The sequence below is a fragment of the Cryptococcus neoformans genome, chromosome 1 (assembly GCF_000091045.1).
Source record: "Cryptococcus neoformans var. neoformans JEC21 chromosome 1, complete sequence".
Lineage (NCBI taxonomy): Eukaryota > Fungi > Basidiomycota > Tremellomycetes > Tremellales > Cryptococcaceae > Cryptococcus > Cryptococcus deneoformans.
The window spans coordinates 173,846-200,447 of record NC_006670.1 but is presented as its reverse complement, the minus strand read 5'-3'; the positions used below and the strand labels follow the sequence as shown (position 1 = coordinate 200,447).

Below are 26,602 nucleotides of genomic sequence, written 5' to 3'. Positions count from 1 at the left end.
GAACGAAGAATAAAGTGAGTCGCAACAGCTGCGATGGTGATCGTTTTCCATCATATCGCCTTCTGTCGTATAAATTATTAGACTGGCATATAATAAGACATGTGCTATCATGTAACGTTTCAGTATTTATACTAAGTTCTGCGTACGATGAGGTCACCTGCTGGGTCTCCTTGATTGAGGACCATTCTCTTATGCACTGGGAGATTTGACGAGAGTTCCTCCCTTCCTACTACGTAGTGCTCCTCCGCTGCATACGATATAGAACAATCAATCATATGAGCTGCGGTTTCTCCCGTCGTTATGTGGTCAGATGTATCATTTTACCGCGACAAACGTTTCCAAGACACAAGAAAGTGAGTAGGCAACTTCATCATCTTCTTCTTTCCTTCGGATAAATTGAATTTAAGATAGATGCCGCTCGTCCCAGCCTCATCAGATGTGAGTAGTACCTCCAGTCGACATCATTTAATCAACATTGATTCGACCCATCTTTTTACTTCCAATAATGGAGTGTATAAATAAACTGGCGAAGCTCCACCATGTCATGATTACTCTTCATCATACAGTACAATTATTTGTTTTCGCAGGTAACAGATGGTCGCCATAACAGATGATCCAGCATATCATTGATGTCGTTTCATGCCTTTTTGATCATCTCTACGTTTATAAGTGTCTGAAGCATTACTACAACTCCCTAATATGCCGTTTATTAGTCACCAGCCTCGATCCGGACTGTGTCATTTGATGGGGAATAAGAGAGCGACCTGCTATCTATGACAGGACAGCAATAAGATGAGATGACAAGACGTCCTGCTCTTCCGCCACCGCTAAAACATTATCAGCTTTCTAAGTCTTCTCCCTGAAAACGAGAGGCCTGACTCACCCTTGAGAACCATCTTGATAAAAGCCTGAGCAACCTCGGGCTGTTCCTTAACCATCTGATCTAGTCTCTCCTGGCTCAACTTCCACAGAACTGATTCTCTTTCGGCCACAACGCTACAGTTTCGCGTGGTCTCACTCAACGCACTCATATCACCAGCCATTGTACCTGCCACCATTGTCTCTTGTACTAAGTTTGTTGTATCATTATAGGCGTAGGTGGCACGCAAGCATCCGACTTCGATGATGTACATCCCGTCGGCAGGATCGCCTTGCATCCAAAGGGTGTCACCTGGCATGATGGAGGACTTTGTGAAATAAGGGGCGAGTGATTTGCAGAACGAAGTGGAAATGGAAGAAACCGAAGAGGCTGAGTAGGCACCAAAGGTTTGCAAAAGGACTGGAATTGGCTGGGCCAAAGGTTCTTCAGGTGGTGGAGTCGAAGGCTCGTCATCATCTTTGGAAGCGTAAGAAGCTTTTTTTAATGGTCAACGTCGTCTTATTGAAAAGGGCCAAAGCACCTACTTTGGAATATGGTATCTCCACCTGCTTTAACCAGGTGGCTCCTCCGCGGACTGTTTTGGAAAGACTCTGACAATGAGAAAGGTGGCTTGGCGATTTTTGGGAAGTCCATGACCTTTGTGGTGGTTTCGCAGTCCATCAACTGTTGGTTTTCTAGGAAAGCAGTACTGTACAAAAATTGTCAATTTATAGCCCTTTGTTCATCATGCCGTTTAGCTTACAGATACACATTCTCCGTCCATTCCAGTGCATCATTCAGTGATTCAAACACTTCAACTCTCGTGCCTTCTCGATCTGCCCATAAGCCGACACCTTGCAATGCAGTCCCAACAAGTCCATCGGATTTTGCACCGCACATAATCAATAGAACATCCTTAGCAGCAAGCAAACGTTGTACCCTGACGAACGCTTCAGCCGAAGAAAAGTCCAGACCATGGACGAGAGCAAAATCAATGATGAGAAAGCGAATCGGATTGTGCTGCCACTTAGCAAGATCGAGGAGTTTTCGAATCTCGTCCTCGACAGTGGTGATAGTGCCAAAGAACACTACGAATCGATCAGTTCCGCATCTGGCACGCTGTAGGAAAAGAATTACGGAAACCCTGGAGCTTCATCACATATGTTTGAGAACCGACCTGCTGGATGAAACTTCTTTGCCATTTCGGTCTTCTGACAGTTGATCTCGCAGTTGCACCGTTGAAAACTGCCCGAATAGCTCGACGTCTTGAGCTTTGCACGACAAAGAAGATACAGGCCAAAATAATACCGAATAAGAGTCCAATGACAAAGTCGAAGCTACAAGTATGTGTGAGCGGACGCCAAACCAATGGTTGTTGTTAATTTACACGGTCATGCCGATGGCGATGGCCCAAATAGTAATATACTCCATCTTGTTGACTCGGTGCCTTGTATCCCAGACAGCTTCCATAAGGAGGTCAATGCCAAGAACGAAGATCAGAGCACCGACGACCATAACAGCTACACATATATCAACTTTCTGATTAGGTAACGTTTCATATGGAACTCACGAAGAGAGGCAATGACAGCAGGCCCAATCATCATGATGGCGGCCGTTCCCATGGCAAGCATTAGACCTGACAATCTGGAGCCGCCTCCCACACGGTAGACTAAATGACAGCCATTAGTAATGGAGGTAAACAAGACGTGATAGATTTACAGAGTACTGTGTTGACATAGGTCAGATAATTTGGTACTGTTCCGGTTAATCCAGCCAGCATATTGGAGGCACCGTGAGCAACTAATTCACGATCCAGCTTGACGTTGTCTTCACTGAGTGATACACCGAGGGCTGGAACCTAGTAGAAAAGTAATCTTGTTAGCTGGGCAATTTAGTTTAATAAAATTAGATGAACTCACATTAAGCGGCACATGTAGAATGCCAAAAAAGACCAAAGCGAGCTGCGTAGGCATAGCTGCCCAGAAAGCTTCCCAATTCGTCTTGCGAAAGTCCTACATATATTGAGTGATCGCTCAAATGCACTTCTTTCATTTTAACTTACAAAAAGGGTGTAAAACTTCCACCAAGCTTGCGTATTTGTCCCTACATCAAAAACCCAACCCATCTTCCTCAAGTGCTGCAGATCCCATCTTCCAATGGCTATGACAATATAGAAGATGACGGGGATGATGAAGAAGTAGGCTGGGAAAATGAGTTGGTGATGCCAAAAATGAGTAATGACTCGGAGGAGGATAGCCAGAGCGAGGGGAATGGTCCATAATGCGATCGCATGGCCGGATTCGAAGAAAAGCTTGAGTGTGGCAAGGTTGTATTCGAAGCCTTCTTCTTTGAGACCGCGGGAGACTTCAAGGCCGGTTTCGATAAGGAAGACACCAACACCGCCGATACATCTAGGACACGAATGAGGACTGGGACCATGAGCAAAGACGGTACTCACCCTACTAGAATATGACGAGGGAAATATCCGATCAAACTACCGAGCTTAAACGCACCTAGTGCGAAGAATACCAAGCCTACTGGGGATCAGAAACGATAGGTGGAAAGCAGACAGTCCTCACCAGTCAAAATAGAGCTGAATGCGAATGCAACCATTGTCGTCGCGATGATAGCCTTATCATCGTCACCGCATACTTGTTCAAAGGTATTAATCAAGATATGGAAGAAGGGGACAGCTTCAATCATCATCGAACCGTTGCCACCGGGGAAAATACTTCCACCAAGCGAGAACACAAGCTGAGAGACGATACAAGACACGAAGAACATCGATACACCAAGAGAGCCGAAATCGACAAAGATTGGGGTTGCAGGGAAGAGGATCATGCCGTAACTGACACCATCCAGCACATTGAGCAACAACCCCAAGATGACCGAAGGCAATGTCCTAATAGGCTCCAAAATAATCCCTTCAACAACATCTTTAGGGGTCACCTTTAATAGATTGTTCTTCCAGCCCTCAATATTGGATAACGCCTCGCCGGCCCAAGAACGCTTTTTCCGTTCGCGACCATCCCCCAACAAAAGCGATCTCTCATCTGGAGCCTGTCCGAGTTCTTCTTCATTTACTTCATTGGCGAGAAAACGGCGGAGAGAGCTGGAAGAGCCCGCATGAGACATCCTCGCATTACCCTCGGTTGTCGGTACTTCGAGAATGTCGTCCACCAGCGAGCTTCTACGTGGCATTGGAGTCCTCTCGCCTGACTCCTCTTCATCACTTGCTAGCTTACCAATCGAGCTACCAGAACGCTTACTACGAAGAGAAGCAGCCTCTGTCAATCCCCTTACGCGCCGCTCCTCCTTATCTCGCTCCAGCATCATACTCAGGCCTGATTTGGCCCCGGTGAAGGGTGATGCGGGTAAGGCTTGAAGACCTTTGGACGGGGAAACCTCGTCTCGCTCGTCGTCTTCCAAGACAGGGGTCGGACCTGGCTTGGAGATAGCGGGGTTAAGGTGACTAGGGTATATAGGACGATGTTCAGTAGCAGAAGTCGCAACCGAATGAGTGGGCCCATGGTTTACAGAGGCATGTCTTGAGGAGAGGGCTGAATGGGAGTACGAGCTGTCGCCCTGGGAAGCTGATGAGAATGCACGAGGTCTGGTGGAGAAGGACACAGACGCCAAACGGGCTGTGGAATCTCGAATAGCTTGGGAAGTCGTTGAACCAGCCTGTATGTGGAATGAGGTACTACAGTCGAAATGGTAAGTTCATACGGCGGAAATGAGCGCCTCGAACGGCAACTCACTCGTCCCAACCATTCCTCTCAGCTGGTACATCTTGTCCAGCACTTGCTGGTGCTTCCATCCGAGGCAAATTATGTCCTCCTGTCCCACTAACTCTCCGTAAAGCTTGGGTAAAATATCCATGCGGCTGCTGATGGTCTGGACTTGGCAGACTCAAAACACCGTTATTTGACTGTACAGTGCGAACTGAGAAGCCTGAGGCGTTCGGAGAGAGCGTATTGGGATGCTGGGAGTTGATAGGTGAGACAGGGCGGTTGGGGAAGGTCGATGGGACATGGGGAGACGCGTTTGGATCCCTGGCAGGCATCTTGTTATCCTAGTTATCTATAAGAACGGCGTGATGGGTGACATCAATAATGTAGCCTGTGCGTTGAGACAATTCGTTATCAAGAATCAAAATTGACGGAAAGGAAGCGTGGTCTCGATAGCGGAAAGAGTATCTGTGTGGTCTCTGATGAAGTTTGTGAGCAGCCAAAATTGGGAAACAAGCCGCTGTCTTGAAGTATTTTATTGGTTGTCTTCAGGTCTCCTCAAGCCTCAAGATATGGTTAACAAAGGAAAACTAGCAGTCGTGGGTGACTTGCTGGAGATAACAATCCACTCTTCACCATTCGCCACGCCGTGATTTATTATTATGGCGTGCCTGAAAATAGATAGATTAGCCAATCAGCAGTCAACGTCAGTTATAATAATAAGTACTTACCTGTTGGTGCCCCTGGCTGGAGGGCCCGGCCCAGCGTCCGTCCAATTGGGGCATTCGTCCGATTCTCGACGAGTATATGTCTGTTATTTCCACAAGTAACAAATTGTTATAGTGGAGCGAAGTTGAACCATTCTGATCACTGTTTGTCTTCTTGACTTGGCAAGAGGAGTCAGTACTAGGTAACGGTAAATCCAGAACCTGCAGACCTGCAAGCGGAGAGAACAATCTCGTATCATTTTATCGACTGCATCCTTACTAAGACAGGAAGCCCACGATTCCGAAAGGTTGCTTTGTCATGATTTGTTACATTGATTGCTGTATTGTTACTATGTGATGTTATATGTACTATGCGAGATAATTTTGACAAAGATGCCCAAAACAAGACAAAAACGAATGTGAAAACAAGATGCACTACAAATAAGCCCCAGACCCCTTTACACGTCATACAAATCACTCATTCTCAGGTAAGTTCAACGAGTTCAAGGCATCGGCCAGGTCAAAGTGGAAGAAAGGTGTTGACCTGTCTAACAATGGAACAGTCTTGGTTGATACACCGCTCGGTCTTCTTTCGTTAACCCCATCCAATTGAGGAGATGGTGTGGTGGCTCCAGAGCCAATCCTCTTCTCCTCCTCGCTGAAAGAAGTACCGGCGGAAGTTGAGTTGGAAGCTTGACCGACCTCGTGAATGAAAGAGACTTCATGCTCATTATACCTCTCCCTCTCCATTCCCGGGGAAGCAGCGTTCTCAAGATTCTCGATGACAGCAGGAGCTACTTCAAGAGCGGCACCTTCCTTGGCACGGCCTTGACCAAATCCACCAGCAACAAGAGCACGTCGGATCCAAGGTGAAAGAATACCGCAAAAGTGGAACTCGACAGGACCATCGGCCCATTTCTCCATCTCCGTCTTGGTGTCGATCAAATTTTGCACACCAGTGGTATCAAGGTTGGCAACAGCAGCAAAGTCAAGGATAACAGCCTTGAGTACAGGCTTGACCATGTCAGCCTCTATAACCGCCGCCGCGTTCTTCTTGCTGGGTCCTGGGTCATTCCAAGGTCGGTCGCCCGCTGCAACCTTGGAGTAGTCACCACCTCGCCTGGTTACCTTCTTGGCCTGTTCGATAAGTCGGTCATTGATATAAGAAGCGTTAGGGTAGAGGAAAGACTCTTCGAATCGGTAGATTATGACACCGGCAGGAGGGTTCTCAACCTTGACATCTTCCCCAGAAGATTCTTCATCAAGGGGAACGTAGACATCTCGGATGTGCTCAAGGGTGTTACCAGCCTCAGGCTTGATTCGTACACGCCCGAGGAAGTGACCTTTGGGTCGAGCGATACGAAGAAGCAAGAGAACGACAGAGGTGGCAAGAGACCAATAGATACCTGACTCGATGGTGTAAAAAACGGACCAAAGAACCGCACCAACGAAGATCACGTATTCAATGGGGGCAACTCGCCAGAAGCTGTAAGAGTGCTTGGGAGAAGCGACAAGGTCGGCGACGGCGTGAATAATCAAGGCAGAAAGAGCCGCGTTGGGAATCCAGTAAAAGGCCGGTGCGACTGCGTACAAGGCAACGATGACGACAACACCGGTGGCGAGACCCGCAGCAGGGGTGCGCACACCAGCCTTAGACTTGAGGGCAGATCGAGAGAAAGAACCGGTGGAGGGGTACGCAGAGAAAAGAGTACCGATGGTGTTGTTAACACCGATAGCAATAAGCTCTTGGTTAGGGTTAATCTTATAACCGTTCAACCGACCGAAAGATTTGGCAATGGAGATGTGCTCGAGAAGAAGGATGATAGTGGCAACAGGAATGTGGGGACCGATGGCAGAAAGCAGTTGGCTATCAATGAAAGGTCGGCCTACGTGTTGCAAACCCGAAGGGACATTGCCGACGAGGGAAATGCGAGGCGAGGCGGCGTGAACGTTGACTCGCCAAGAGATGATGGTCCAGATGATGATGACAAAGGCGTGTCGAAGAGATTGGCAGAAGAAAGTGATTCGGCCATAGCGAGGGTATCGTTTACCGAGCCAGGTAAATCCCCACTTGATTCCGTAAAGGGCAGCAAGTGCAGTCATACCGAAAGCGGTGTCGAGCGATGCCTGGGGCAAGTACTTGAGAGTGTTGATGATAACCTTGTATGTGGCAGCACGAGTGTCAAACTTCTTGGACAGACCAAAAACAGCCGGGAATTGGCCAGCGGCGATGTTAAGAGCACTACCAGTCATGAAACCAGAGACGGCAGGTTGAGGAACTATGGATTATGTCAGCAAACTGCGGCTCCTGGCGACTCGAAAAAAACTCCGAACTCACTGAACTCAACGAGCCATCCAATCCTCAATAATCCGATACCCAAGACGATGAATCCACAGATGAACGCCAAAGCAGTAGCGATAACAGGCTTGGAGTAAAGATCGCCGTACTTGTCTTGCACACTGAGAATGATGTTACCAGTCTCGAGAGACATGACGGCGACCGGACCGATGGAAACATCCTTGGATGTGGCAAAAAAGGCATAGGTAAGGACACCGATGAAAGAAGAGTATAAACCGTATTGGGGCTCGAGTTCGGCAATTTTGGCATAAGAAAGCGATTGGGGAACAAGGACCATACCAACGGTGATACCACTGTGGATGATTGGTCAGCCATTACCACGGAAAGAAGAAGCCTACTCACGCCACGAGGTCACCAAACAACCACGTCAAGTTGTATCGGGGAACCCATTGAATGAAGGGGAAAAGAGAGAGGATATAAGCTTTGATCTGAAAAATAGTCAGAACAGTCATCTGGGAAGTGAATGCATCACTCACTCCTGGCCCAAGAGCTGGAGTCTGACTCCTTGCCCAGTCAAAGACGGAGACAGTCTCTGGTGTTGTTTCCGTATAACCAAAATAGTGCTTGATTTTACTCTTGACCACCTCGGGGCGGAAGCTAGGCTTGATATCGGGAGACATGGAGGCGTGGAGATCTTCCTGAGTCGATGTTCTCGCTGCCGCCGTAGATGAACTATCTTCCTGAATACGAATGAAGGACGAGTTGTGTAGTGGTGGTGTTGAACAATCTACGAATTTTCCTTTATTCGAATTCCCAAGGCTACTCTTTATAAGACCCATCTATCGAATCTATTTGTCTAAAAAGGTGAAGAAGACAGCGGGAGCCAGCACGTCTTCAGATTAAGATGGGAGATGATATGGCGGGATTGACTGAAAGGTGAATTCACCAAGAAGCGATTTTTTGTCAGAAGATTCCAGATATTTGAAGATGCACGACGTCACAAACAAGTATTGGAGTTGTTCGGTTGTACTGGCATTGCAGAGAGCAGATTTTCGATGCGCACACCATAGTGATAGTGGATGGGCAATTGCGGCCTCAAGTTTGATTTCAACCGCCAATGAGTAGTAGAAAAATTCGAGCACGCCATCTGTCGAAACCGCATAATTGTCCTTCAGGGTTTTCCCCACCAGTTATATTACCCCGACATCGGTTGCCGCGGTTTTACCAAGCAGTGACGTCGAACGCTCGCTCCAGTTTTGGCAGCTGCAGGTTCATCGTTCATCCCTGGAATCAAAATGATGACTGAGAAGTGGAGTGGTGAATTGGGCAGATGAATTCAGCATGCATCGTGCATCGACTTCATAAAGGAGTCCATAATCGAAGCAAGACTTCGCAGGGATCTGCGGTGGCGATTATTTGATTATCCGGCCGAGGAGCAACAAGCTGCCCAGTAAGCGGTCATCACCGCCATCAGCAAACAAACATTACTCGTACTCACTGTGCATGTTGTTGTTCCTTCTTTCACGCAGTTCAATTCGCACTCTCCCCCACGCTCTAACCGATCATTCACCTTTTTCTTAGTTCTGCGCCTAGATCTCCCTCGACGATCGCCAACAGGAATTACGTCCCAAACCTCAAGAAGCGCAAAAAGCCTATTAACTGGAAATTCTCCTGGCATATTGCAGCGCCATTATCCGTCGGCAATCAATAGCGCTCGAATGCTGGAGGCTCGCCTCTTCTCTTTTTGGCTCTTGCAAGTATCTTGACTTTTAACTTCCCCAGATCCCCTTCCATCAAATGAAGTTTACTTCCCGTATACGGTTAATATATAGCCATACGTACTCCAAGTAAGAACAAAAGGAAGCACGCTCCGTCGCCAATTTTGCCAACGTCAGGATGGAGTTCCACCAATGGTGATTGCACATGGGACGGGAACTGAGCATTGAGCTCGCTCTCGCACAGTTCGCCATAGATGGCATTTATTGCATGCTACTTCCCAATGATGTCTTGATTCCTGATCGATGGTGTTTGTGAGTCGTGAATAATGAGACCTCCTGTGTGGTGATTATCTGCGATCTTCCCATTGGATAGATACCATCCACCATCTTCAGGCACTTTGAATATCCATCTTTCCATCCTCTGCTTTTACTCTCGCTGTCGTTCGCTGTGATATTCTCACGCTTACAACACAAGATGACCGACTTGACGACTGACCAGCAGTATTACCCGACTGGCTAATTTTGACCATTGGTGTCATTTGACGTATTCAAATTGTACCTTCTTTTCAATCCTATACATTCGCGATAGAGAAACGATCAGCAAAGATAGCATCAACCGTGTCAACCCGCCTCCTTTTGAGAGATTTCGACACACTCATGTGTGCACCACATGGCGAGAGTATCAATGTTGCAACTTCATTCTTTTGAAGTGTAAAGGATCAACAAAGCATTAGCAACCAATGTATTAAGAAAAAACATCATGAATACTGATAACAAATTGGGCGCTCAATGACGAACTGAAATGTTTATATGGACGTAAGATAATATAATACATGTAAAGAGCAAGCAAGGTACAAGTGCCATCACTCAACAGCATCAACAACGTTCTTCCTCGTCGTCGGCATAGGCGGCATCATCACTTTCTTGACAATTTTCTCGTTCCTGTTTGCCACGACAGGCTTAGGTTTCGTCAACTTATTGTTCGTTCTCTTCTGCTTCTTCGCCAATATCGCTCCCGCCTCTGACTCCTCAAAACTACCCCAAGATCCGTAGATCTCTGCCCATACCTTCTTCACACCTGTCCCAACATTCGCCTTTTCAACTTCTTCTTCATTGAGCCATACTGCCGGTCGAGGCGCCTTGGGTTTGACAGACGGAGGTTCGTTGCCAGGCGATGTGAGTGTGAGAAGATGAATGTGATAGGTCATGTTGATATGAGAAAAGATATGTGGTATATTGCCTACGTCCCTGCTGGACTTCTGCAAGCCTTCCGCTTCCCCTTCCGTGATCTCGATATAATCTGACAGTGCTTCTAAGGATGCACCGAGCCTTTCAGAGGAGGATAGTCCTGCTGAGACAGGCGTGGTGGGAGGCTCAAAGAGACCGGCGAGTAAGCCTGGCCAGTTCCATCAGTTTATACGAGCCTCATGCAGCCCGATACCCACTCACCTTTCTCGGGGCGCTTCGTAAACAACCATCTCCTCTGATCTCCATCACCTCTCCACTGGACGATACATACAGTTTCTTCCTCTACTCTCGAGGCCTTCTTCTCTTTCTTCATAGGGAACACCATTACGGTCGGAATTCTGTCTGTCTCGATATCACAGGGTATTGGGGCGCACAGCTTGCAGTCAGACTTAGTCGTAGACGGTTGTGATGGAGAGTTGGAAAGCTGAGGATTGGGTATCAGTACAAGGGTTGCAGAGCTCTCAAATGAATTAACATGCCTCTGCATAACCTTTGCAAGCTTTCTTCAGAGGGCAGACACCGCACTCGGGATTTGCGGGCTTACACACTTGACTACCCAGTTCCATCAGAGCCTGAGTGACACAGTCAGCAATGCGAACTTTTTACTGCTGATGTTTCATAAGTCGCTTACTTGATTCCAGTCACCCACTACATTGTTGTGTTTATCTCCAGAAGGTAGATGCTTTATCAGCTCGTCGGCCACCCTCCAAAGGAATTTGATTGTAGCAGGGCCGGTTTGTGGAGCATGCACCGCAAGAAGACGGGTGAGAAGACGGTGGATGTTGCCATCGACCTGACTATTTGTCAACACCAACCGTGGGATGAAATGGTGTCACCTACGATAGGGGTCCTCACGCCATAAGCCATCGAACAAATGGCCCCTTGTATATCGTTAAATCATGAAAATGTTGTATTACAAGCAACGCACCGGCGGTATACCGTCCTACTCCGTCGATCTCCTTTTCCAGGACAGCAGGATCATCCGGAAGCCGCCCATTGTATTTCGAATTTCCCATGACCGTTTTCGCTCCTGCCAGCAGCGATCTTGCTCTACGGTAGTATCCCAATCCACCTGAAAGCGACAGTCGTTAAACTTGCTTTCCAAGAAGCTGATAACTTACGCCACGCAGCATTGACTTCCTGTTCGGTTTTGGACGTCAGCTGATGATGTCTTATTGTAAGTGCTTGATACGAACCTCCACATCAGCCTTTGCCAAGTCGCTGATTGTAGGCCATCGTTCCATCCACCTTTGCCAATAAGCGATAACCTGAACAGTAAATGTGAGTCGTGAAATAAGGTGACTAGACCTTGAATTCTCACAGTTGTGACCTGTGTCTGCTGAAGCATTACTTCGCTGACTATCATCCACATCATAAGCCTTTGTCATTATTGCTTAAATCCTTTCGATTAAAACTCACCCCATATCTAACATGTAATGTATTAGCTCGAAATCTCTTGGCGCACAACGGAATAGATACTTACCTCGTATGCCCTCTGCCCTTTTTCTTCAAAGCTTAAAGATGGGTCGTATTTCTTACGCCAAGGCATACCTCTTTTCTCCCTAATGGAATTGTTAGCGCAATAGGTCCGCTTTTTGGCCCAGGTTCCACCCACCTCACGCATTCAAACCATTCCAATAAGCTCTCCTTCTCGTCTACGATCTTATCAACGGAATGGTAATCCATCCCATGTCTCCGAGAGACTGTGGCACCAAGGTTTTCTATATCCTCTATATTATCTACTGCTTTGCCCTTTCCGCGTGCCTGCTTTACAATAGTTGTTTTGGTTCTGCTTTTTGTGGAAGCTGGTGCAGCACGTTTTCGTTTGATGGACGACCGTTTGGTTTCTGAGACGCTGGGGGCATAGTCGCTGGAGTCCGAATCAGAGACTGAATAGATTGATGGTGAGCTTGAATCTGGGCGCATGTCTGGTTTCTGTAGGCCGGCGGAGCTGATAGCTGTTAGAGCTCAATGGTTGTTACAATCTGTTCTATTCGACAACAGCAATCTACTGGGACAAATCAACAGTCGATAATTTCGACGCGTCTTTCGTTACTTAATTAACCTCCTCCGACGCGTATTGTTGACGACGGTCATGACCGCCGGGGGTGCATGTGTGCAACGTGACGTCATGGATACCTCTCTTCGATTACCGCCGTCTGAATGCAGTCCGAGTCTGAATGAGATATTGATCCTTTCAAGCTGGCAAGGAGAGCACGATAAATAGACAGATAATCCAAGCTCTTATTTTTGCTCTTAGTCTTATTCAACATCAAGGTTATGTCTCCCCAAGAACAAAATAACGAACCGTCCCAAATGACTGGGCAGCTTAACTCTGCTTCAGGTCTCGTGCAACAAGTACGTTAGTCGTCAGCGAGATATCTATCTGATATCCCCATCTCTCATCTTTACCTAGCTTTGTTTTACTGAGACCTAAGCATAGGCCATTGGAAATGTTGTCCCTGAATCAATGGGAGCTTCTTCATGGATCCAATCAGGCCACAAGCTTCAGAAGGAAGGACAAAATGAAGTGGACGCAGCCAAAGCGCAGAAGGCTGGAGCGGCGACTGTCGACTCTGGTATCGGTAAGGTTAAGTCGTGAGTTTCTCCAGAAATGATACATTATGAAGGTCGGCTGCTCTAATACCTATGATATCTATTTAGTGTCTTTGGCTACGTGACTGGGGACCAAGAAAAGCAAACAGAAGGCAATACCCAGGCTGAGAAGGCTCAATGGGACTATAAGCAAGCCACCTCCGATTCCATTGCTGCTATTCCAATACCTAGTGTTGAAGGGGCTAAGGGGAAGCTTGAGAGTGTTGTTGGTATGGCCGCGGAAGATCCTGAAAAACAGAAGGAGGGTAATGTCCGAGCGGAGAAGGCTGCTTGGAAGGATGGTGTGTAAAAGAGGTAGGGCCGGGCGAAAGAGCGGTTGACCAATAGATGCAATATGCACTACAGTTTTCCAATGGAAGCAGAAGATTGGGTCCATAAACCCATTCCAGCACCTTGCGAAAGATGAAAAGAGCATTAACGCAGTCCTCAAAGTCAGCCTCAGCAATCAGCTTCTAAAGCCGAGTAGCCCTCTCGTTGCAGATCTTATGAAATGACGATCATTCTTCATTTAACCTCGTCACAATAAAATTTCAATTTAAAGATATCCAAGCAGTTTGTTTGCAGATAAAGAGCTATTAATACTATAACGTCTCAAGGACGTATACATTATAATATCATTGACGTGTATAACAGATCTAGGGCTCGTAACATTTGGAACAAGACCTGTCTAAGAATTATAAAGTAACAAACTAATGGGGGACACCCTGGACGACACGGGGATAAACCTGGCGGATCATCTCAAACAGCCCTGGACTCCTCTCGGCAAGCACCATAGGGTCTTCTCCCAAGCCGACAAAGATGGTAGATACACCAGCATCCTGAAATTATTTGTCAGCTGAAGAGTCTCATGGGAGATATACGAGAACCACGAACGATAGCGCTGCCAACGGTGAAACTCTCGTTAAGACCGATGAGGAATGAGAAGAGAATCACAGGTCTATCACGGAAATGAGCAGGTCAGCGGCGGATCCGTATTCTGCAGCGGTAGCACTCACGCGGAGTATTGCCCATCAGAGTTGTACGCAGGGTGAGTGACTACATAGATGGTAAGCAGCGTCTTTGCCCTGTAGCATCGTCGCATCGCCACTTACATCTGAGGTAGAAGTAGCCCAGTACAGCGCATAGGAAACCGTTGATGTAAGCGCCCCACATGAGAGCTTTCCGCCAAATAAGTTAGCTGATAAGTTCCTCGTAGCAAAGGGCTTGGGTTTCACTTACCGGTACCAACGAGAGAGTCATTCACCAAAGCGTCGATACCGCGGTCCTTCAGAAGTCTCCAGGTATCCTTGGCAGCAGGGATGTATGACTTGCCATAAAGAGCTAAGATTCGCGATCAGTCACATGTAAATCGATAAGCACGTGTATCGAAAAGAGGCTCACCAATCTCAATACTGTGAGATGAAGAATAGGTTCAGGTTAGCAGATAATCGCACGATCTAAGGACACGATGAAATCTCACTAGGCATCTGTAGAGGTCATCATCAGTAACCGCACTTTTATATATATGGGGTTGGGAGGGGGGAACGTACATTTATTGAAATACTCGACCATCCATTGAATACAGCCGATACAGCATTGAGCAATGCATATGAGGATAGATCCAATCACTGAAATCTAGTCAGCGCGAGTCGCACAAGATGAAAGTCAACGCAGGGAAAGAGAACATACTGTCACCTTGTCCAGCTTCATACTGTCTGAACAGTTGCAATATCAATCTCAAAAGCTCAAGGATAGTAACCAACAGACTTCCAAAAGCGATTGATCCAAGGGAAAGAGTCGAAGCTCGCACGAAAGCCAACAAGCTTGCTCTCTTTGGCACACCTCCACCAGGGGTTCGAGGGCCGTAGTAATACCATCCTGTACAATCTAGGTTTAATAAAGTTTCGAACGCAGCAAGGAAAAGACGACTTGCCTCCAAAGACACCACCAGCGAGAGTACATAGAATGACGTTGCCGATGACCTGAGACAGCCAGAGGTAGGAAAAAGTGGCGTAGAATACCAGACCTGCTACCTTGCTAGAGGAACAACCCCCATCCGAGCAAGCTAATCCATTTAGCCACTCAGCCTTACTTCATGGGATCGGACGGACGTACCAGCACTTCCCGGAGTCCACTTAACATAAATGGCAATACAGGTGAAAGTGTACCAAACTGATACAGCTGCTTGGATGATGAGGCCGATGAAGACAACAACGTATACCGAGGGGTGGTGCTTTGTAACGTCAATTGTGGTTTGAAGAAGCAATTTGGCCAGAGGGATACTGAGTGGCCGACAAAATGTGAGCTCTCGGATTTCACAGCTACAGTCCCACTGGACTTACCGCTTTCGCATGCCCCAGTAGAAGAAGACTGAAACAAGGGCAATGATAAGGAAGATGATAGCGCCAGACCAGTCTATTATGAAAGTTAGTCGGGCCATTAAACGTAAGATCACGGCAGTACACATACACTGGATGATAAAATAGTCTTGGGTTATGATCCATTAGCATCTTACTCTCACATCCCATGATATATTTGTAGCTCACAAATACAAATACCAATATTAAGAATGACCGTCAATGCTAGAGTGACTTCAAGAATGATCTTGGTGAACGCCCTCAAGGCCTGTGAATTATCGAATGAGCCGTGTTGTTGCATAGACTACGGCGAGGGTAACTCACCGCAAGATATAAAGATGCAATGACCAAACCGAGGGCAACGACAACGAGAAGAAGGTAGACCGTGTGGCTGCATTATGTTAAAAGGAAGTTTCGATTTGGACCTGATAGAAAAAGGAACCTACTAGTCGAGCGTTATACTGGAACCTGTACGCCCTATACTAGAGTCACCCATTCCACCTCCCAAACCATTGACCTGCACGAAACCATGTATCGCAATACCGGAAACAACTGCAAACCCAACAACGGCGGCGATAAACAATATCAGCGGAATGATATCGTTCACCCTCTTTCGAGGGTTCATCCTCTCTCCCGTTTTTTCATTTGCTTGGGAGAACGGCGCAGTGTCTTGATATACGGGCTGTCCACCCGTTTCGGGGTTGGTAGAGGCATAAGGCTGAGAGGGTTTCATGTTGTAATTGGGCGGTTGGCCCTGGGGAGGAACATACTCCTGCTTGCCCCCGTTTTGGTCTTGAGGTGGACCGCCAGGGGGAGGAGGGAATTGTTGTTGCTGATACCCACGTTGATTCCCGCCTTGGTAGAATTCTTGGGCGCTCATTTTACAGAAAGGCGGGTTACTGATGCAAAGGGATAAAAAAAGATGTTTGCAGATAATAACAGTGCAGCACAGGTTTACTCTTGCCTATGAAACGTAAAGATCCCGTCAAGAGAAACACCAGCAAAATTAAGGAAGGCTAAGACAAGACTGGCCTAGAAATGACATCATCGCCAAACAAGACATCTATCTCATAATTAAAAGCAAGAAGACCAGACGCGATCAGAAACAGCTGCCGAGATTTCATGGTTCGTTGTTGTGTTCAATTTCTTTCCAGCGGACTCACTCAATATAGACACAAAAATATGTGGCACAAGGTAGCATGCAGACGTCGATAAACGCCTCATTAAGGCTACAAGGAATCTAGCTTAGTAGATGATGTGTTGCGACATGTTGTGTCTAGCCAGCATCTGCCGCTTGAAGCCAACACAACATCGTCGAGGAGTTGTTCTAATCTTACCTCTTGCCGTATCATTAACAAAGCTAGCGTCCTTTGCTTGACATGTTTTACTTCGCAACCCTCACGCCTGGGCCTTCTTTTCGGTAATGTTTTCTTATCCTTATTAGCGAGCCAGGTTGACTGGCTGGCTGCTGGCTGGGAGATGTGCGCATGCCAGTTTCCGTTGCCCTATGGAGTCACAGCCTTTTCTGAAGCCTGTAATGCATAAGCGCATGGGACACGCACACCGTATTGAAGTGTACATTAATTAGCTTGTTGCAAGTTGCATGCATGACTTTCGGTCTGCTTGTTCATCACGTACGTAGTGGATGTTGCAGCCCCACGCCACGCGATTTAACGCCGAAATACCGAGTTGTATGACGGAGGGCGCACAGACCATGAGGTGAGTTGAACTGGTAGGAAGCAGGAAGGAAGAACGAGGATATCTAACATACTATATATACATAAACTTTATCTTCCACCCGCCACCAGTCTCCGTCAACCAGAAGATATCCTCGGAACGGACTGTATACCATCTTACAACCCACATGGCCCAGGATTGATATATAACCAACATGAACCGTGCCGTCCAGAGGAGTCAGCTCTTCAATCCTGCCGGCCAACAGACACGCTCTCAATATGACCCTCAGAATCCTGGTGTGCAGCACAGAGGACCTGCCGGACCCGCCCCACAGCAACAGTACCAGCAGTACCAGCAGTATCAACAACCTCAACAGCAAGGTCAGCCACAGCAACAGCAGCAGCAGCAACAACAACAGCTATCACAGCAAGGGCCTCAGTCGACAAACGGCACTGCAGATGGTGCAAGTGGAAGTGGGAGCACGCCTGGTCAAGAGATGAACCTCGCCTCGGTGCTGCATTACCTACAAAGCGAATGGAGAAGATGGGAGAGGGATAGAAACGAGTGGGAAATTGAGAGAGCAGAGATGAGGGTATGTTGGTCTTGCGTTCGAGAGGGTCCAAGTGCTAATGCCTATCTAGGCCCGAATTGCACTGCTGGAAGGACAAAGAAGATCAGCAGAAAACCTCAAGGTAGATTTGTTGAGAAGGGTCAAAATGCTCGAGTTCGCTCTACGACAAGAGAGAACAAAGCGGGTTGGTGCCGGAGGCAAGCTCAACAGCGTCCCGCCTACTCGTTTGGCTGCACTTCAGGACGAAGACAGGCTTTCAACAGGAGACAAGGAAGGTAGCGGAAGTGAAGGTAGCCAAGAAGACAGTGTGTTTTGCCTTCCCCTTTTCCCTGTCCCGATTTGACCATCTTTTAGTTCTTGAGAAGCCAACCAAAGTGAACGGCGTTCATTCTGCTGCTGTCGGCAAATCTTCTACAATCATGTCTCGTTCCCAGCCTGCTGAGGCAAATCAATGGAAGAGCATCGGTGTCGCCCCTAGAGATCCTAAAGCCCGTGCACGAAGTCGAGAATATCTCAAACAGTATGTCATAATGATGCAAACCCTGTGGAAATATCTCACCTGCTCTTGATAGATGTCTTCAAGAGATCAGCTACCTTACTTCTCCCGGTGCCCTCAATCCTCTCCCTCCATACCCTCCCGTAGACCCTTCTGCTCTTCCTCAGCCGGATGTGTCGCACGACCCCAACCACCCCGAGGTTGACCTTTATGAACGACCCCGAAAAGAGCTGTCTGAAGAGCCTGTCCCACCCCTTCACACTCGTAAACGAAACGACGAAGCTGCAGAGACCAAAGAGACCGCTGGCTCGACTTCAGCCTCTGAGGATGATCAGGTGAACGGCGAAAAGGACAAACCCATTCCCTCCATTCCCACCCCTGCATTGCCACCTGGATCTTCGTCTTCTTTTCCTACATCACAACCCATGGAAAAGTCCGTCTCTCCTTCACCCTTAGCGTTCCATCGTCCAGGCTTAGATCCGGCACTTTTACCCCCCAGTGATAATAGTGGCCCCCCGTCCTCCCCGTCTCCGAGAACAGTAAGCTTACCGGATATCTCTGCGACTAAAAGCGAGGATGAGCCACGATCGCCAGGTGCCGGGAAGGATTCGGATGAGCCGGGAAAGCAGCTTTTGACGGCCATATATAGGCCGGATAGTAAGACTGCATGGCGAGAAGAACTGAAGGCTGCCAACGAGGAAGCGGAAAAGGTGAGTCCTTTTGTATACAAAAATAAATGTTCTGAACAAAACTAAGCCATTGTCAATAGGCGAAGGAGGAAAGAGCACGAAAGGTGCCCGATCAGGCCGAAGACGACCGACTCACAACTTTGTCGCTCAATACCGAGGAGGAAGAAATCAAAGCGGATGATTCAGTCGATAAGATATGGGTATCCAAAAGGAGTTTGAAGAGTCACTTGGACATTGTTAGGGCTATTGCGTTTGCTCATGGTCCTGGAATTATGTTGGCGACTGGCGGTGATGATTGTACGGTGAAGGTTTGGTCAGTGGATTCAGCTAGTATCATTTCCCACAGGTATGTCTTGTCTGCTCCCGAGATATGTCAGTGACTAACTGGAAGCCGGTAGACATACTGCTCAAGAAATTGAGCCTATCATGACTTTGCGCGGTCACACCGCCGCTATCACATCCGTGGCCATATCCAATGCCCTTTCTATAATATTCTCTGCCTCCCTGGACTCGACTATCCGCCTCTGGCAATTACCAGCTCACAATCACGATCCGTACGCTACCTATAATCCTTCTGTTGCGGTCCAGACACTTGAAGGTCACACTGAATCTGTTTGGGACATCTGTCTCCTTCCTCCTCAAGAAGTCAGCCCGGCAGGGAAGGAAGGCATTGAAGGCCGTCTTGTCAGCGCCTCCTCAGATGGTTCGGTCAAGCTTTGGGAACGATCCGGCTCTTCTCCATCCGCGAGTAACTGGAAACTGGAGAAGTCATTCAGCTCTTTTGGCGAGGGTGTCATACCGACGTGTTTGGCAGTTTTCAACCTAGATTTTGGAAAAGTGCTTGTGGGTACGTCGGATGGAAAGGCAAGATTATGGGATGTGGATGCGGGAGAGGAAGTGCGCCTGTTTGGAGAGGAAGGCCAAGGTGTGGACTCTCAGGTAAATGCCATCTTGAGCCACCCAACTTTACCGGCTATTGTAACGGCTCATGAAGACGGATATCTCCGGTTCTACGATGCTAAATCTTGTGAGTGGCATGTTTTTATTTCATTATGCCGAGATATGTCTAACAACCGCAATAGCATCCACTACCCCGACGCATACAGTCCTTGCTCATCCCGCACCTATAACTTCTCTTGCTCTATCACCCTCATCCCCAACGTGCATACTCACGTCGTCTGTCGACTGTACTGTTCGTTTGTGGGACTTGACAAAGAAGACTTCAATCCAGGAATTGGCAGGGCACAGAGGAAGGGCAGATGAGGGCGTTTGCGCGGTGGCTAGTCATCCGGAATTACCAGTCATCGGAAGCGCAGGTGCGGATGGAGTTGTCAGACTTTGGGGATTGGCTTGAGCCGATGCTAAGGAAAAAAGTTGTCGTTTTCTTACTTTCTGTTTTTTTGTTGGGGAACTAGTATTTTTTGGCCTTAAAGCGTACAGGGGAAAATATTGTAGCACTACAAAAATTAAGAAGTACGCAAGAAAGGCAGATAGACGCAAGAGAAGAAGTATTATTCAAAAGGAAGTGGATATAAGCAAAGGACTGCATTTTTACTCGTTTTCTCTTAGCATCATTTTTATTTCTTTTTCATCTGTTTCTTTTGTCGTTAACAGAGTCTGCAATGACCGGCTATGATCCGCTGTTCTATTCTTTCTTTATTACCGCGAAGCAGTTATTTTACATCAGTAGTGTGTAGAGACAAAGTGACAAAAGCATTGATGCCATTAGTAGCCACAATACTTGGACTTGCACGATTCACGATAAGGTTCTTTTCATGGCTCTTATGCATTTATCAAGGGGTATGTATTTGTACAGATCAGATTAGAGATCAGACCTAACCCTCTTCGCTTTCTCCTCAACAGCATCAGCAAACTGGTCGAGACCATCCTTCGCCTGGATAGGGATTTGCTTGGCAGAGTCCCAAGCGTCCTCAAGAACCTCCTCGGCAGAGTCGTAAGCCTCACCAGCCTTTTGGGCCGCGAAAGCGGAAAGGATGTTGATCTTGACCTTGAGCTCGTCGAGCTTGGTAGGAGCGAGAGAAGGGGAAGCGAGGAGGTTGGCAAGTCTGTTTATTGACACGAATATCGGTCAGCAAAAAGTTGATCCTCTCCACTTTGTCTAAAGAGAGGAGACATACCGAGCCTGTTCCTTGGTCAACCACTCTTCGCCCTTGGCAGTAATCCGCTCCATAGCCTTGATATAGTAATTGGCAGTAGCCTTGCTCTTTTCGTCGACGGTAGTGACAGCCTCCTGGGCCTTCTTAACAATCTCGGAGCGCTCAGGGACGTTGGCGGAGAAGAACTCGGAAGCGAGTGTGTCAAGGGTGAGGACACGGCCGGCAGTCTCGGAAAGGAGACCGGAAACAGATCGGTGAGTGCCAGACTTTTCGTTGATCCACTGTAATTGACAGTTATGACTGTCAGCAACCGATACCCCACCATGGCAGCGAACATTTAGAGCTTGGGCATACGTACGTTGACAAACTGTTCGGCAGTCCTACCAGAGTCATAAGCGACAGGTTCCTTGGAACCCTTGGGGAAGAACTTGATAGTGGGGAAGCTGGAGACACCGTAACGCTGAGCGACGGGCTTGTTCTCAGCCTCGTCGGCATCCATCAAAGCGATGACAACGTCGGGCTCAGAGGAAAAGACTTTAGCGACCTTTTCATAGGCAGGTTTCATGTTCTTGCAGTGACCGCACTATAAAGCATGCGCGATGAATATCTCTCCAAGTGGCCATGTGATGATGATAACTCACCCAAGGAGCAGTGAACGCGACAAGGACATTTTTGCTCTCGTTAAGGGCGATTTCGTCAAAGTTGGAAGCATCGAGTTCAGTGTAAGCGGGAGGAGGAGGAGGCTTGATGTTGGACTTGACGCCAGATTGCTTGGTGACGCTACCGTACAGAGCAATTATTAACGTGACGTGCTTAGCGTGAGCAGAGGAATATTACTGACAATGCAGCAAGGGTTTCGAGGTCTCGAGCACCGCTGTAAGGAATGGGTTCAAGGGAGCCAGCAGGGAACCATTTGAGAGCTGAAAATTGGTTAGCATTACGGAACCGAGGGGCTCGGATTTCAAGGACATACTGGGGAAACCAGAGACACCGAATCGAGAACCGAGCTCCCGTCCGACACCATCAGCATCAGTCTTGGCGATGACAACTTTGTCCTGCAAGATATTTGTCAGCTGTAAGCTCCTTTGATGGTATATAGGTAAGTAACGAACGGTCGGGAAAGCATCGGCAAGACGCTCATACGTAGGGGCGACTAAAGCAAAAGTCAGCAAAGATACAGATGATATTGAACTTGTGCAGCGTACGGTTCTTGCAATGACCACACCATCTTCGCGACATTGATCAGCATAATCTTCCTTCGTACGCATCTACACAAGACGCTCTCGTTAAACTCACGGTGCGAAGCTGAGTCGATAATTAGCAAACCACTTTACTGTTACACAACAGCCATCTAAACTCACAATTCAACAAGGGCACCCTTGTCCTGTCCAACAATCTATCCTCAAATGTCAGCTCTCGCATCCTTATCACTGCTTTTGTCTGGCAGATCGACGTACCTGGTCAAAGTTGGTACTGTCGAGGTCCACGACGTTACTGGCAGACACCAGAGATGTAAAAGCGAGAAGAGCCGCTGAGATTGAGATACTGAGCCGCATTTTTGTGTAGAAAGTGGGAAATGGGAGATGTATAGTCTTGAGAGAATAATGGGATGCGCAACATTATCGATGAAGCGATGCCTGGGGGGAGTTGCAGCGGGCTCATTCAGCGACCTCCACCCTCCACGTCATAAAATTCACCGTTCCACTTTTCACCCTGCCACTGTTGTGACGCATCACCCTGGAACACGCTTCTCATTCTTCTTTCGTCTGTCTTTCTTACAAGAACATCAAAGACAGATCGCAAAGCCTTTTGAGCTGGAAAGTATACTTGTAACCGGCCTTTCTCTCAAAGAAAAAAAACGTTTGAGAAAACCGGCCGACCAAGTTATCTCGCCAGGTCCCTTCATCTTCATGTCCTCTTCCATATGGCCCCTCCTTTATATCAAAGAACCGATCTCAACTCCGCCGTGAAGACATCATGATTACACTACTTTCCGTCGACTCATATACCTCTCAGATGTGCCATGAAATCTGTTTTCTGCACGCCTTTCCACACCCCATCTCATCTCACAAATTGTCTCGTATCACGTCAAGGCTTGGTTGCTTATCGACCAGCCGAATTCGCATCTGATCAACCTACTCACCTATTTATTACGTTTTTATCCACTAATCCATCAGTAGCCAATCCCCTCTAAACAATGTCGAAAACTGTAGGCTTACCTTACCACCTCGGCTACCCCCTCATCTCCTGTGTCCTTCTGGCGGTAGCAGCTTTCTCCAGCGCCGACAGCGTCTGGTACGTCTCCGTAGCTACTGAAGACCAAGTCATCCGTTTTGCCTCTCAAGATTACTGTGGTTACAATGCGTCAAACTTGATTATTACCGGTAAATTGGGCTGTATCTTTCGAGGATTCCAGTACCAAATACCGAATGGGTATTTTGGGTTTACAGTGCCCAATGATATTAATATGAATCTTTCAAAAGTGCTTGTTACCAATGTCGTCGGTGGGTTTTTGTTTTGCTTTGAACTGTTCTTTCAGAGCTCGTGGAGCATTCTAAAAACAATGAGCATGAGCTAATGATGAGAACTAACGATGGGCGATTCGCAAAACAAAAAAACCTCACTACTTGCACGTATCATACAGCTTTCGCCTTGGTCTTGATATCTGGAGTGCATCATGCCTACACTATCCGATACTCAAATCGCAAAAACCCTGCGCCCAATAAAGAAAAACTCTACAGTCTGGTTATGGTCCACTCTATCTCTGTCGCCGTCTGCTTCATGTAAGTTTTCATTCTCCTTTCGCTCAACTCGTTTATTAGGTAGCATCATTCAAATCTCCCCGAGTTTGCGTCCGCTGAAACTATAGGGAATCCATTGTCCCCCTCCAAAAAAAAAAAGCTTTACGTGGATAGCGTTCATAGCCCAAGCAGCCATCATCGGCCATTCAGTCTCTCAGTCAAACAATCTCATCACCGACGGCGGGGTGGCAATATACTGGGGCCAGAGCGCGTTTCTCGTGCTAGGCTCGGCGGTGACACATTTCGGGTGGGGTTATGAAGCTGTCCGGTGGAGAGTTGCTGTGCTTTGATTAAAGTGAAAAAGGGCAAAACGATATCGTTGAGATTCGGGTTTGCGTATTCTAGGTAACATTCCTTTTTTTTTTCTGGACATGTAAAAAAGGCAATGGTGCTGTGCTTGCATACAAAGGTGAGGTGGGGATGTAACTATAGAACGTATGGCATATGATAAACGAAAGCAATAATATAGTAAGCAACGAAGGAGACCATGGATAAGAAGAGGAATTTTGATAGACATGGGGAGAGTACAACACTATACTTTCGAACAGTCTTCACAAATGATAAGCAAACGCTTCGATTTTTGGTTTTGAATCACAGACAACATCCTCCTCCGATAAACGTCCATCATGTCGACTTTTTTTCCCTTTCATCACAACCCCACATGCAAACCGTCCATCCTGTCCACTAGATTCCTATCCTCGTCCTCCAACAATCTCGGTACAGGTTTTCTCCGGCCCTTTGTCCGCGGGCTCGGTCTTGGTACCTTGTTTTCCGCGCCTTCTACCCCATCTCCCGGTTCTTCCTCTACACTGTAATGTATACCAAGGGAAGCGGTTGACGGTGGAGATGAGGGTGAAGACGGCGTGTAAAAGTGGGCGGGGGTGGGTGTGGGTGGGGGGACGGGTGTGAGGGCGGAGACGGAAGCGGGGGAAGCAACGAGAGGTTGAGGGTTCGCATAATGCTCCAAGCTTGAATGTGGATCACAACTCGAGCCCGACTCGAGGGATGGTGTTCCCGAGGGGTAATACGAGAATGTATGCGAGTATGAATGCGAGTGCGCGCTCCCTTTTCTGCTCCGCCCGTCGCTCCAGTTCCAGCTCCCGCTCCCAGCTATACTCGCACCCTCACTTCCCCTACCCTTCATCCTCTGCTCCTCCCGTTCTCTTTCCTCTTCTCTTTCCCTGCTTGGACTAGTCATCCCGGACAAGGCGGCCATACTCGACAGCCGCCTTACATTGCTAGAGAACGTTTTGCCGAATCGGTTGGTGGGGCTTATAGGTGTGCGCGGAGGGGCTGTAGAGTCCGAGTGGTCGGAAGCGGAGGATCGGGTGGACGAGGATTGGGATGGGGACATGGGGCCTAGACCCAAGCCCGCGCTTTGGCCTGGTGCGTCAAGAATGTGGGAGTGGGATGGGGTGTAGAGTGTGCTAGTGGATTGTTGCGGGAGAGGCAGGTGGTGGCCGCTTGGTCCAGGGAACGTGGGAGCTTGCAGATTGTCAGGTCAGTATATGTTCTGGGTTTTTTATTGAGACTCACGAGTATATATACCACTACTGGCCTTCTTCTTCAGGGCACCGTCTTTCACTTTATAAGGATCTCTAGGATCTTTCTCCATCACCTTGGACTGCCTCTTTCTCCCGAACGAAGACAAGGGGCCGCTGGAAGGCGAAGCGAGTGACGAAGGGCCAATAGTAAAAGACGGTGTAGAAGGTGAATTCAGACGAGGGGTCGTTGGTGGATTGACAGAATCGACTTGGAGAGAGGCTTTGCGGTAGTAAGGAGATAGAGGCGAAGATGAAGAGGTGGGCATGGTGGGGACGCGAAGGTCGGGGGTGGAAGGTGTAGCTGGGGTGCTAGCGTTGTCGTTGTGGTTGCCAGCGTTGAGGCGTGAAGAGGCATCGCGGGCATCGCGAGAGGTATCGATTTTGGGAGGCGCAGCATCGCGTAGTCGCGAGCGGGCGGGGACGGGCGGTGGGGCGGACATGTCAAAGATTTCTGTAGAGTAAGACTGGGAAAGTCAGCGCTGCACTTGAGAACGGAGCGGCCAAGAACGGGAGAGGCATCTGGGCGCATGAACGCCGTGGGCACACACGGCAATACACATACACACGGAAAGCCAGACACGACTGGGCGAGTGACTATCCTGTATCGATATGTTGCAAATGCGCATACGATACGATGGGCGGAGCTCGTTTCTGTAGACGAGCATGAACGGAGCGAGCGATGCGAACAACGGAGCAGCCAGAAACTCACAGTTGTCCACACTTCAGACTGCATGCCTTCTGCGCGGGATCCCTTCCGGAGCCGGCGTGCGACCGTCTTCTTGCCCAACGACAGGACACTCTGGCAGGTCAGCTTTGCTCTCGACCGAAAGTCGCCCAGCCGGACATGCACTGCGGCGTCGTCGTCTTCCGGCTCTGCGAGATCGAAGCTGTCCGTCGAGTCCCAGCCAGCGGCCCAAGGCGTGCGCGCGGGATAGGCGTGGGGGGCGGAAAAGTCGACGGCGGAGTGGGAAGCGAATGTCCGCCTGGCAGGTGGCGCCGGCGAGTGGATGTACGACGATGCGAACAAGGTGTTGGAAAAGATGGGTCCGTGCGCTGCGGGCAAGTCCGTTCGGGAGACGGCGGTGGGTGGAGGGGCGTCTTTTTTCTTTTTTTTATGCAAGAACGACCAGGGCTTGCCACGTTTCCCGGCGGGCGGTGGGTTCGCCGGCGGGTAGGGCGCGCTGTGGTCTGTG

At 48.3% G+C, this 26,602-nt stretch overlaps 8 protein-coding genes across 8 annotated transcripts; 2 read left to right on the top strand and 6 right to left on the bottom strand.

Annotated features, from left to right (window-relative positions):
• Positions 1–551: 551 nt before the first annotated feature.
• Positions 552–5,148, bottom strand: CNA00680 (vacuole protein, putative). The gene is made up of 13 exons (XM_566492.2): positions 4,621–5,148; positions 3,439–4,562; positions 3,318–3,393; positions 2,922–3,270; positions 2,779–2,871; positions 2,579–2,717; positions 2,430–2,528; positions 2,247–2,379; positions 1,997–2,196; positions 1,623–1,947; positions 1,405–1,568; positions 884–1,354; positions 552–827 (listed from the first exon to the last, which is right to left on the bottom strand). Exons 1-13 carry the CDS (start codon positions 4,923–4,925, stop codon positions 772–774), a joined length of 3,534 nt encoding a protein of 1,177 aa, XP_566492.1. The 5' UTR covers positions 4,926–5,148; the 3' UTR covers positions 552–771.
• Positions 5,149–5,613: 465 nt separating this feature from the next.
• Positions 5,614–8,710, bottom strand: CNA00670 (sulfate transporter, putative). The gene is made up of 5 exons (XM_024656156.1): positions 8,602–8,710; positions 8,133–8,525; positions 7,999–8,084; positions 7,636–7,949; positions 5,614–7,576 (listed from the first exon to the last, which is right to left on the bottom strand). The coding sequence occupies exons 2-5, from the start codon at positions 8,433–8,435 to the stop codon at positions 5,772–5,774; spliced, it is 2,508 nt and encodes an 835-aa protein (XP_024511828.1). The 5' UTR covers positions 8,436–8,525; positions 8,602–8,710; the 3' UTR covers positions 5,614–5,771.
• Positions 8,711–10,123: 1,413 nt separating this feature from the next.
• On the bottom strand, positions 10,124–12,577 carry CNA00660 (A/G-specific adenine DNA glycosylase, putative). Its single transcript, XM_024656155.1, has 12 exons — positions 12,178–12,577; positions 12,046–12,124; positions 11,982–11,988; positions 11,884–11,921; positions 11,759–11,830; positions 11,684–11,702; positions 11,491–11,634; positions 11,403–11,443; positions 11,194–11,355; positions 11,042–11,134; positions 10,764–10,986; positions 10,124–10,710 (listed from the first exon to the last, which is right to left on the bottom strand). The coding sequence occupies exons 1-12, from the start codon at positions 12,486–12,488 to the stop codon at positions 10,178–10,180; spliced, it is 1,722 nt and encodes a 573-aa protein (XP_024512023.1). The 5' UTR covers positions 12,489–12,577; the 3' UTR covers positions 10,124–10,177.
• A 180-nt stretch (positions 12,578–12,757) lies between these two features.
• On the top strand, positions 12,758–13,533 carry CNA00650 (conserved hypothetical protein). The gene is made up of 3 exons (XM_566488.2): positions 12,758–12,920; positions 13,006–13,160; positions 13,227–13,533. Exons 1-3 carry the CDS (start codon positions 12,843–12,845, stop codon positions 13,465–13,467), a joined length of 474 nt encoding a protein of 157 aa, XP_566488.1. The 5' UTR covers positions 12,758–12,842; the 3' UTR covers positions 13,468–13,533.
• A 162-nt stretch (positions 13,534–13,695) lies between these two features.
• CNA00640 (integral to plasma membrane protein, putative) lies at positions 13,696–16,484 on the bottom strand. Its single transcript, XM_567082.2, has 16 exons — positions 15,961–16,484; positions 15,839–15,905; positions 15,704–15,782; positions 15,627–15,644; positions 15,500–15,572; positions 15,273–15,439; positions 15,091–15,222; positions 14,847–15,035; positions 14,708–14,785; positions 14,638–14,644; positions 14,559–14,569; positions 14,397–14,498; positions 14,270–14,335; positions 14,174–14,213; positions 14,052–14,115; positions 13,696–13,996 (listed from the first exon to the last, which is right to left on the bottom strand). The coding sequence occupies exons 1-16, from the start codon at positions 16,392–16,394 to the stop codon at positions 13,868–13,870; spliced, it is 1,656 nt and encodes a 551-aa protein (XP_567082.1). The 5' UTR covers positions 16,395–16,484; the 3' UTR covers positions 13,696–13,867.
• A 786-nt stretch (positions 16,485–17,270) lies between these two features.
• Positions 17,271–20,746, top strand: CNA00630 (nuclear mRNA splicing, via spliceosome-related protein, putative). The gene is made up of 7 exons (XM_024656154.1): positions 17,271–17,783; positions 17,833–18,067; positions 18,117–18,282; positions 18,335–18,968; positions 19,028–19,293; positions 19,346–19,974; positions 20,030–20,746. Exons 1-7 carry the CDS (start codon positions 17,406–17,408, stop codon positions 20,299–20,301), a joined length of 2,580 nt encoding a protein of 859 aa, XP_024511827.1. The 5' UTR covers positions 17,271–17,405; the 3' UTR covers positions 20,302–20,746.
• Positions 20,715–22,710, bottom strand: CNA00620 (disulfide-isomerase precursor, putative). The gene is made up of 11 exons (XM_566486.2): positions 22,522–22,710; positions 22,426–22,460; positions 22,361–22,369; positions 22,270–22,292; positions 22,177–22,217; positions 22,038–22,119; positions 21,906–21,984; positions 21,706–21,844; positions 21,423–21,647; positions 21,086–21,345; positions 20,715–21,013 (listed from the first exon to the last, which is right to left on the bottom strand). The coding sequence occupies exons 1-11, from the start codon at positions 22,618–22,620 to the stop codon at positions 20,770–20,772; spliced, it is 1,236 nt and encodes a 411-aa protein (XP_566486.1). The 5' UTR covers positions 22,621–22,710; the 3' UTR covers positions 20,715–20,769.
• Positions 22,711–24,241: 1,531 nt separating this feature from the next.
• CNA00610 (expressed protein) lies at positions 24,242–26,480 on the bottom strand. The gene is made up of 3 exons (XM_024656153.1): positions 26,119–26,480; positions 25,402–25,873; positions 24,242–25,350 (listed from the first exon to the last, which is right to left on the bottom strand). The coding sequence occupies exons 1-3, from the start codon at positions 26,140–26,142 to the stop codon at positions 24,515–24,517; spliced, it is 1,332 nt and encodes a 443-aa protein (XP_024511826.1). The 5' UTR covers positions 26,143–26,480; the 3' UTR covers positions 24,242–24,514.
• Positions 26,481–26,602: the final 122 nt, after the last annotated feature.

Excerpts from the sequence above, each read along its gene's own strand:
- CNA00680 (XM_566492.2), bottom strand. The coding sequence starts at position 4,925 with ATGCCTGCCAGGGATCCAAACGCGTCTCCCCATGTCCCATCGACCTTC. Across the intron at positions 3,271-3,317 it reads CCTCGTCATATTCTAGTAGG|ATGTATCGGCGGTGTTGGTG; the intron begins GTGAGTACCGTC and ends TTCGTGTCCTAG. Across the intron at positions 2,529-2,578 it reads CTATGTCAACACAGTACTCT|TCTACCGTGTGGGAGGCGGC; the intron begins GTAAATCTATCA and ends GCTGTCATTTAG.
- CNA00670 (XM_024656156.1), bottom strand. The coding sequence starts at position 8,435 with ATGGGTCTTATAAAGAGTAGCCTTGGGAATTCGAATAAAGGAAAATTC. Across the intron at positions 8,085-8,132 it reads CTCCAGCTCTTGGGCCAGGA|ATCAAAGCTTATATCCTCTC; the intron begins GTGAGTGATGCA and ends ACTATTTTTCAG. Across the intron at positions 7,577-7,635 it reads TGGATGGCTCGTTGAGTTCA|TTCCTCAACCTGCCGTCTCT; the intron begins GTGAGTTCGGAG and ends CATAATCCATAG.
- CNA00660 (XM_024656155.1), bottom strand. The coding sequence starts at position 12,488 with ATGCGCCCAGATTCAAGCTCACCATCAATCTATTCAGTCTCTGATTCG. Across the intron at positions 11,831-11,883 it reads AGCAGACACAGGTCACAACT|GTTATCGCTTATTGGCAAAG; the intron begins GTGAGAATTCAA and ends TTTACTGTTCAG. Across the intron at positions 10,711-10,763 it reads TACGAAGCGCCCCGAGAAAG|GCTTACTCGCCGGTCTCTTT; the intron begins GTGAGTGGGTAT and ends GGAACTGGCCAG.
- CNA00650 (XM_566488.2), top strand. The coding sequence starts at position 12,843 with ATGTCTCCCCAAGAACAAAATAACGAACCGTCCCAAATGACTGGGCAG. Across the intron at positions 12,921-13,005 it reads CTTCAGGTCTCGTGCAACAA|GCCATTGGAAATGTTGTCCC; the intron begins GTACGTTAGTCG and ends ACCTAAGCATAG. Across the intron at positions 13,161-13,226 it reads GGTATCGGTAAGGTTAAGTC|TGTCTTTGGCTACGTGACTG; the intron begins GTGAGTTTCTCC and ends ATATCTATTTAG.
- CNA00640 (XM_567082.2), bottom strand. The coding sequence starts at position 16,394 with ATGAGCGCCCAAGAATTCTACCAAGGCGGGAATCAACGTGGGTATCAG. Across the intron at positions 15,783-15,838 it reads TTGCATCTTTATATCTTGCG|GCCTTGAGGGCGTTCACCAA; the intron begins GTGAGTTACCCT and ends GATAATTCACAG. Across the intron at positions 15,223-15,272 it reads GTGGACTCCGGGAAGTGCTG|CTTGCTCGGATGGGGGTTGT; the intron begins GTACGTCCGTCC and ends TAAATGGATTAG.
- CNA00630 (XM_024656154.1), top strand. The coding sequence starts at position 17,406 with ATGAACCGTGCCGTCCAGAGGAGTCAGCTCTTCAATCCTGCCGGCCAA. Across the intron at positions 17,784-17,832 it reads TTGAGAGAGCAGAGATGAGG|GCCCGAATTGCACTGCTGGA; the intron begins GTATGTTGGTCT and ends ATGCCTATCTAG. Across the intron at positions 18,969-19,027 it reads CCAACGAGGAAGCGGAAAAG|GCGAAGGAGGAAAGAGCACG; the intron begins GTGAGTCCTTTT and ends CATTGTCAATAG.
- CNA00620 (XM_566486.2), bottom strand. The coding sequence starts at position 22,620 with ATGCGGCTCAGTATCTCAATCTCAGCGGCTCTTCTCGCTTTTACATCT. Across the intron at positions 22,120-22,176 it reads TTGCCGATGCTTTCCCGACC|GACAAAGTTGTCATCGCCAA; the intron begins GTTCGTTACTTA and ends AATATCTTGCAG. Across the intron at positions 21,014-21,085 it reads TTGACCAAGGAACAGGCTCG|ACTTGCCAACCTCCTCGCTT; the intron begins GTATGTCTCCTC and ends GTCAATAAACAG.
- CNA00610 (XM_024656153.1), bottom strand. The coding sequence starts at position 26,142 with ATGCAGTCTGAAGTGTGGACAACT. Across the intron at positions 25,874-26,118 it reads AGTCTGAAGTGTGGACAACT|TCTTACTCTACAGAAATCTT; the intron begins GTGAGTTTCTGG and ends TGACTTTCCCAG. Across the intron at positions 25,351-25,401 it reads CAGTAGTGGTATATATACTC|CTCCCACGTTCCCTGGACCA; the intron begins GTGAGTCTCAAT and ends ACAATCTGCAAG.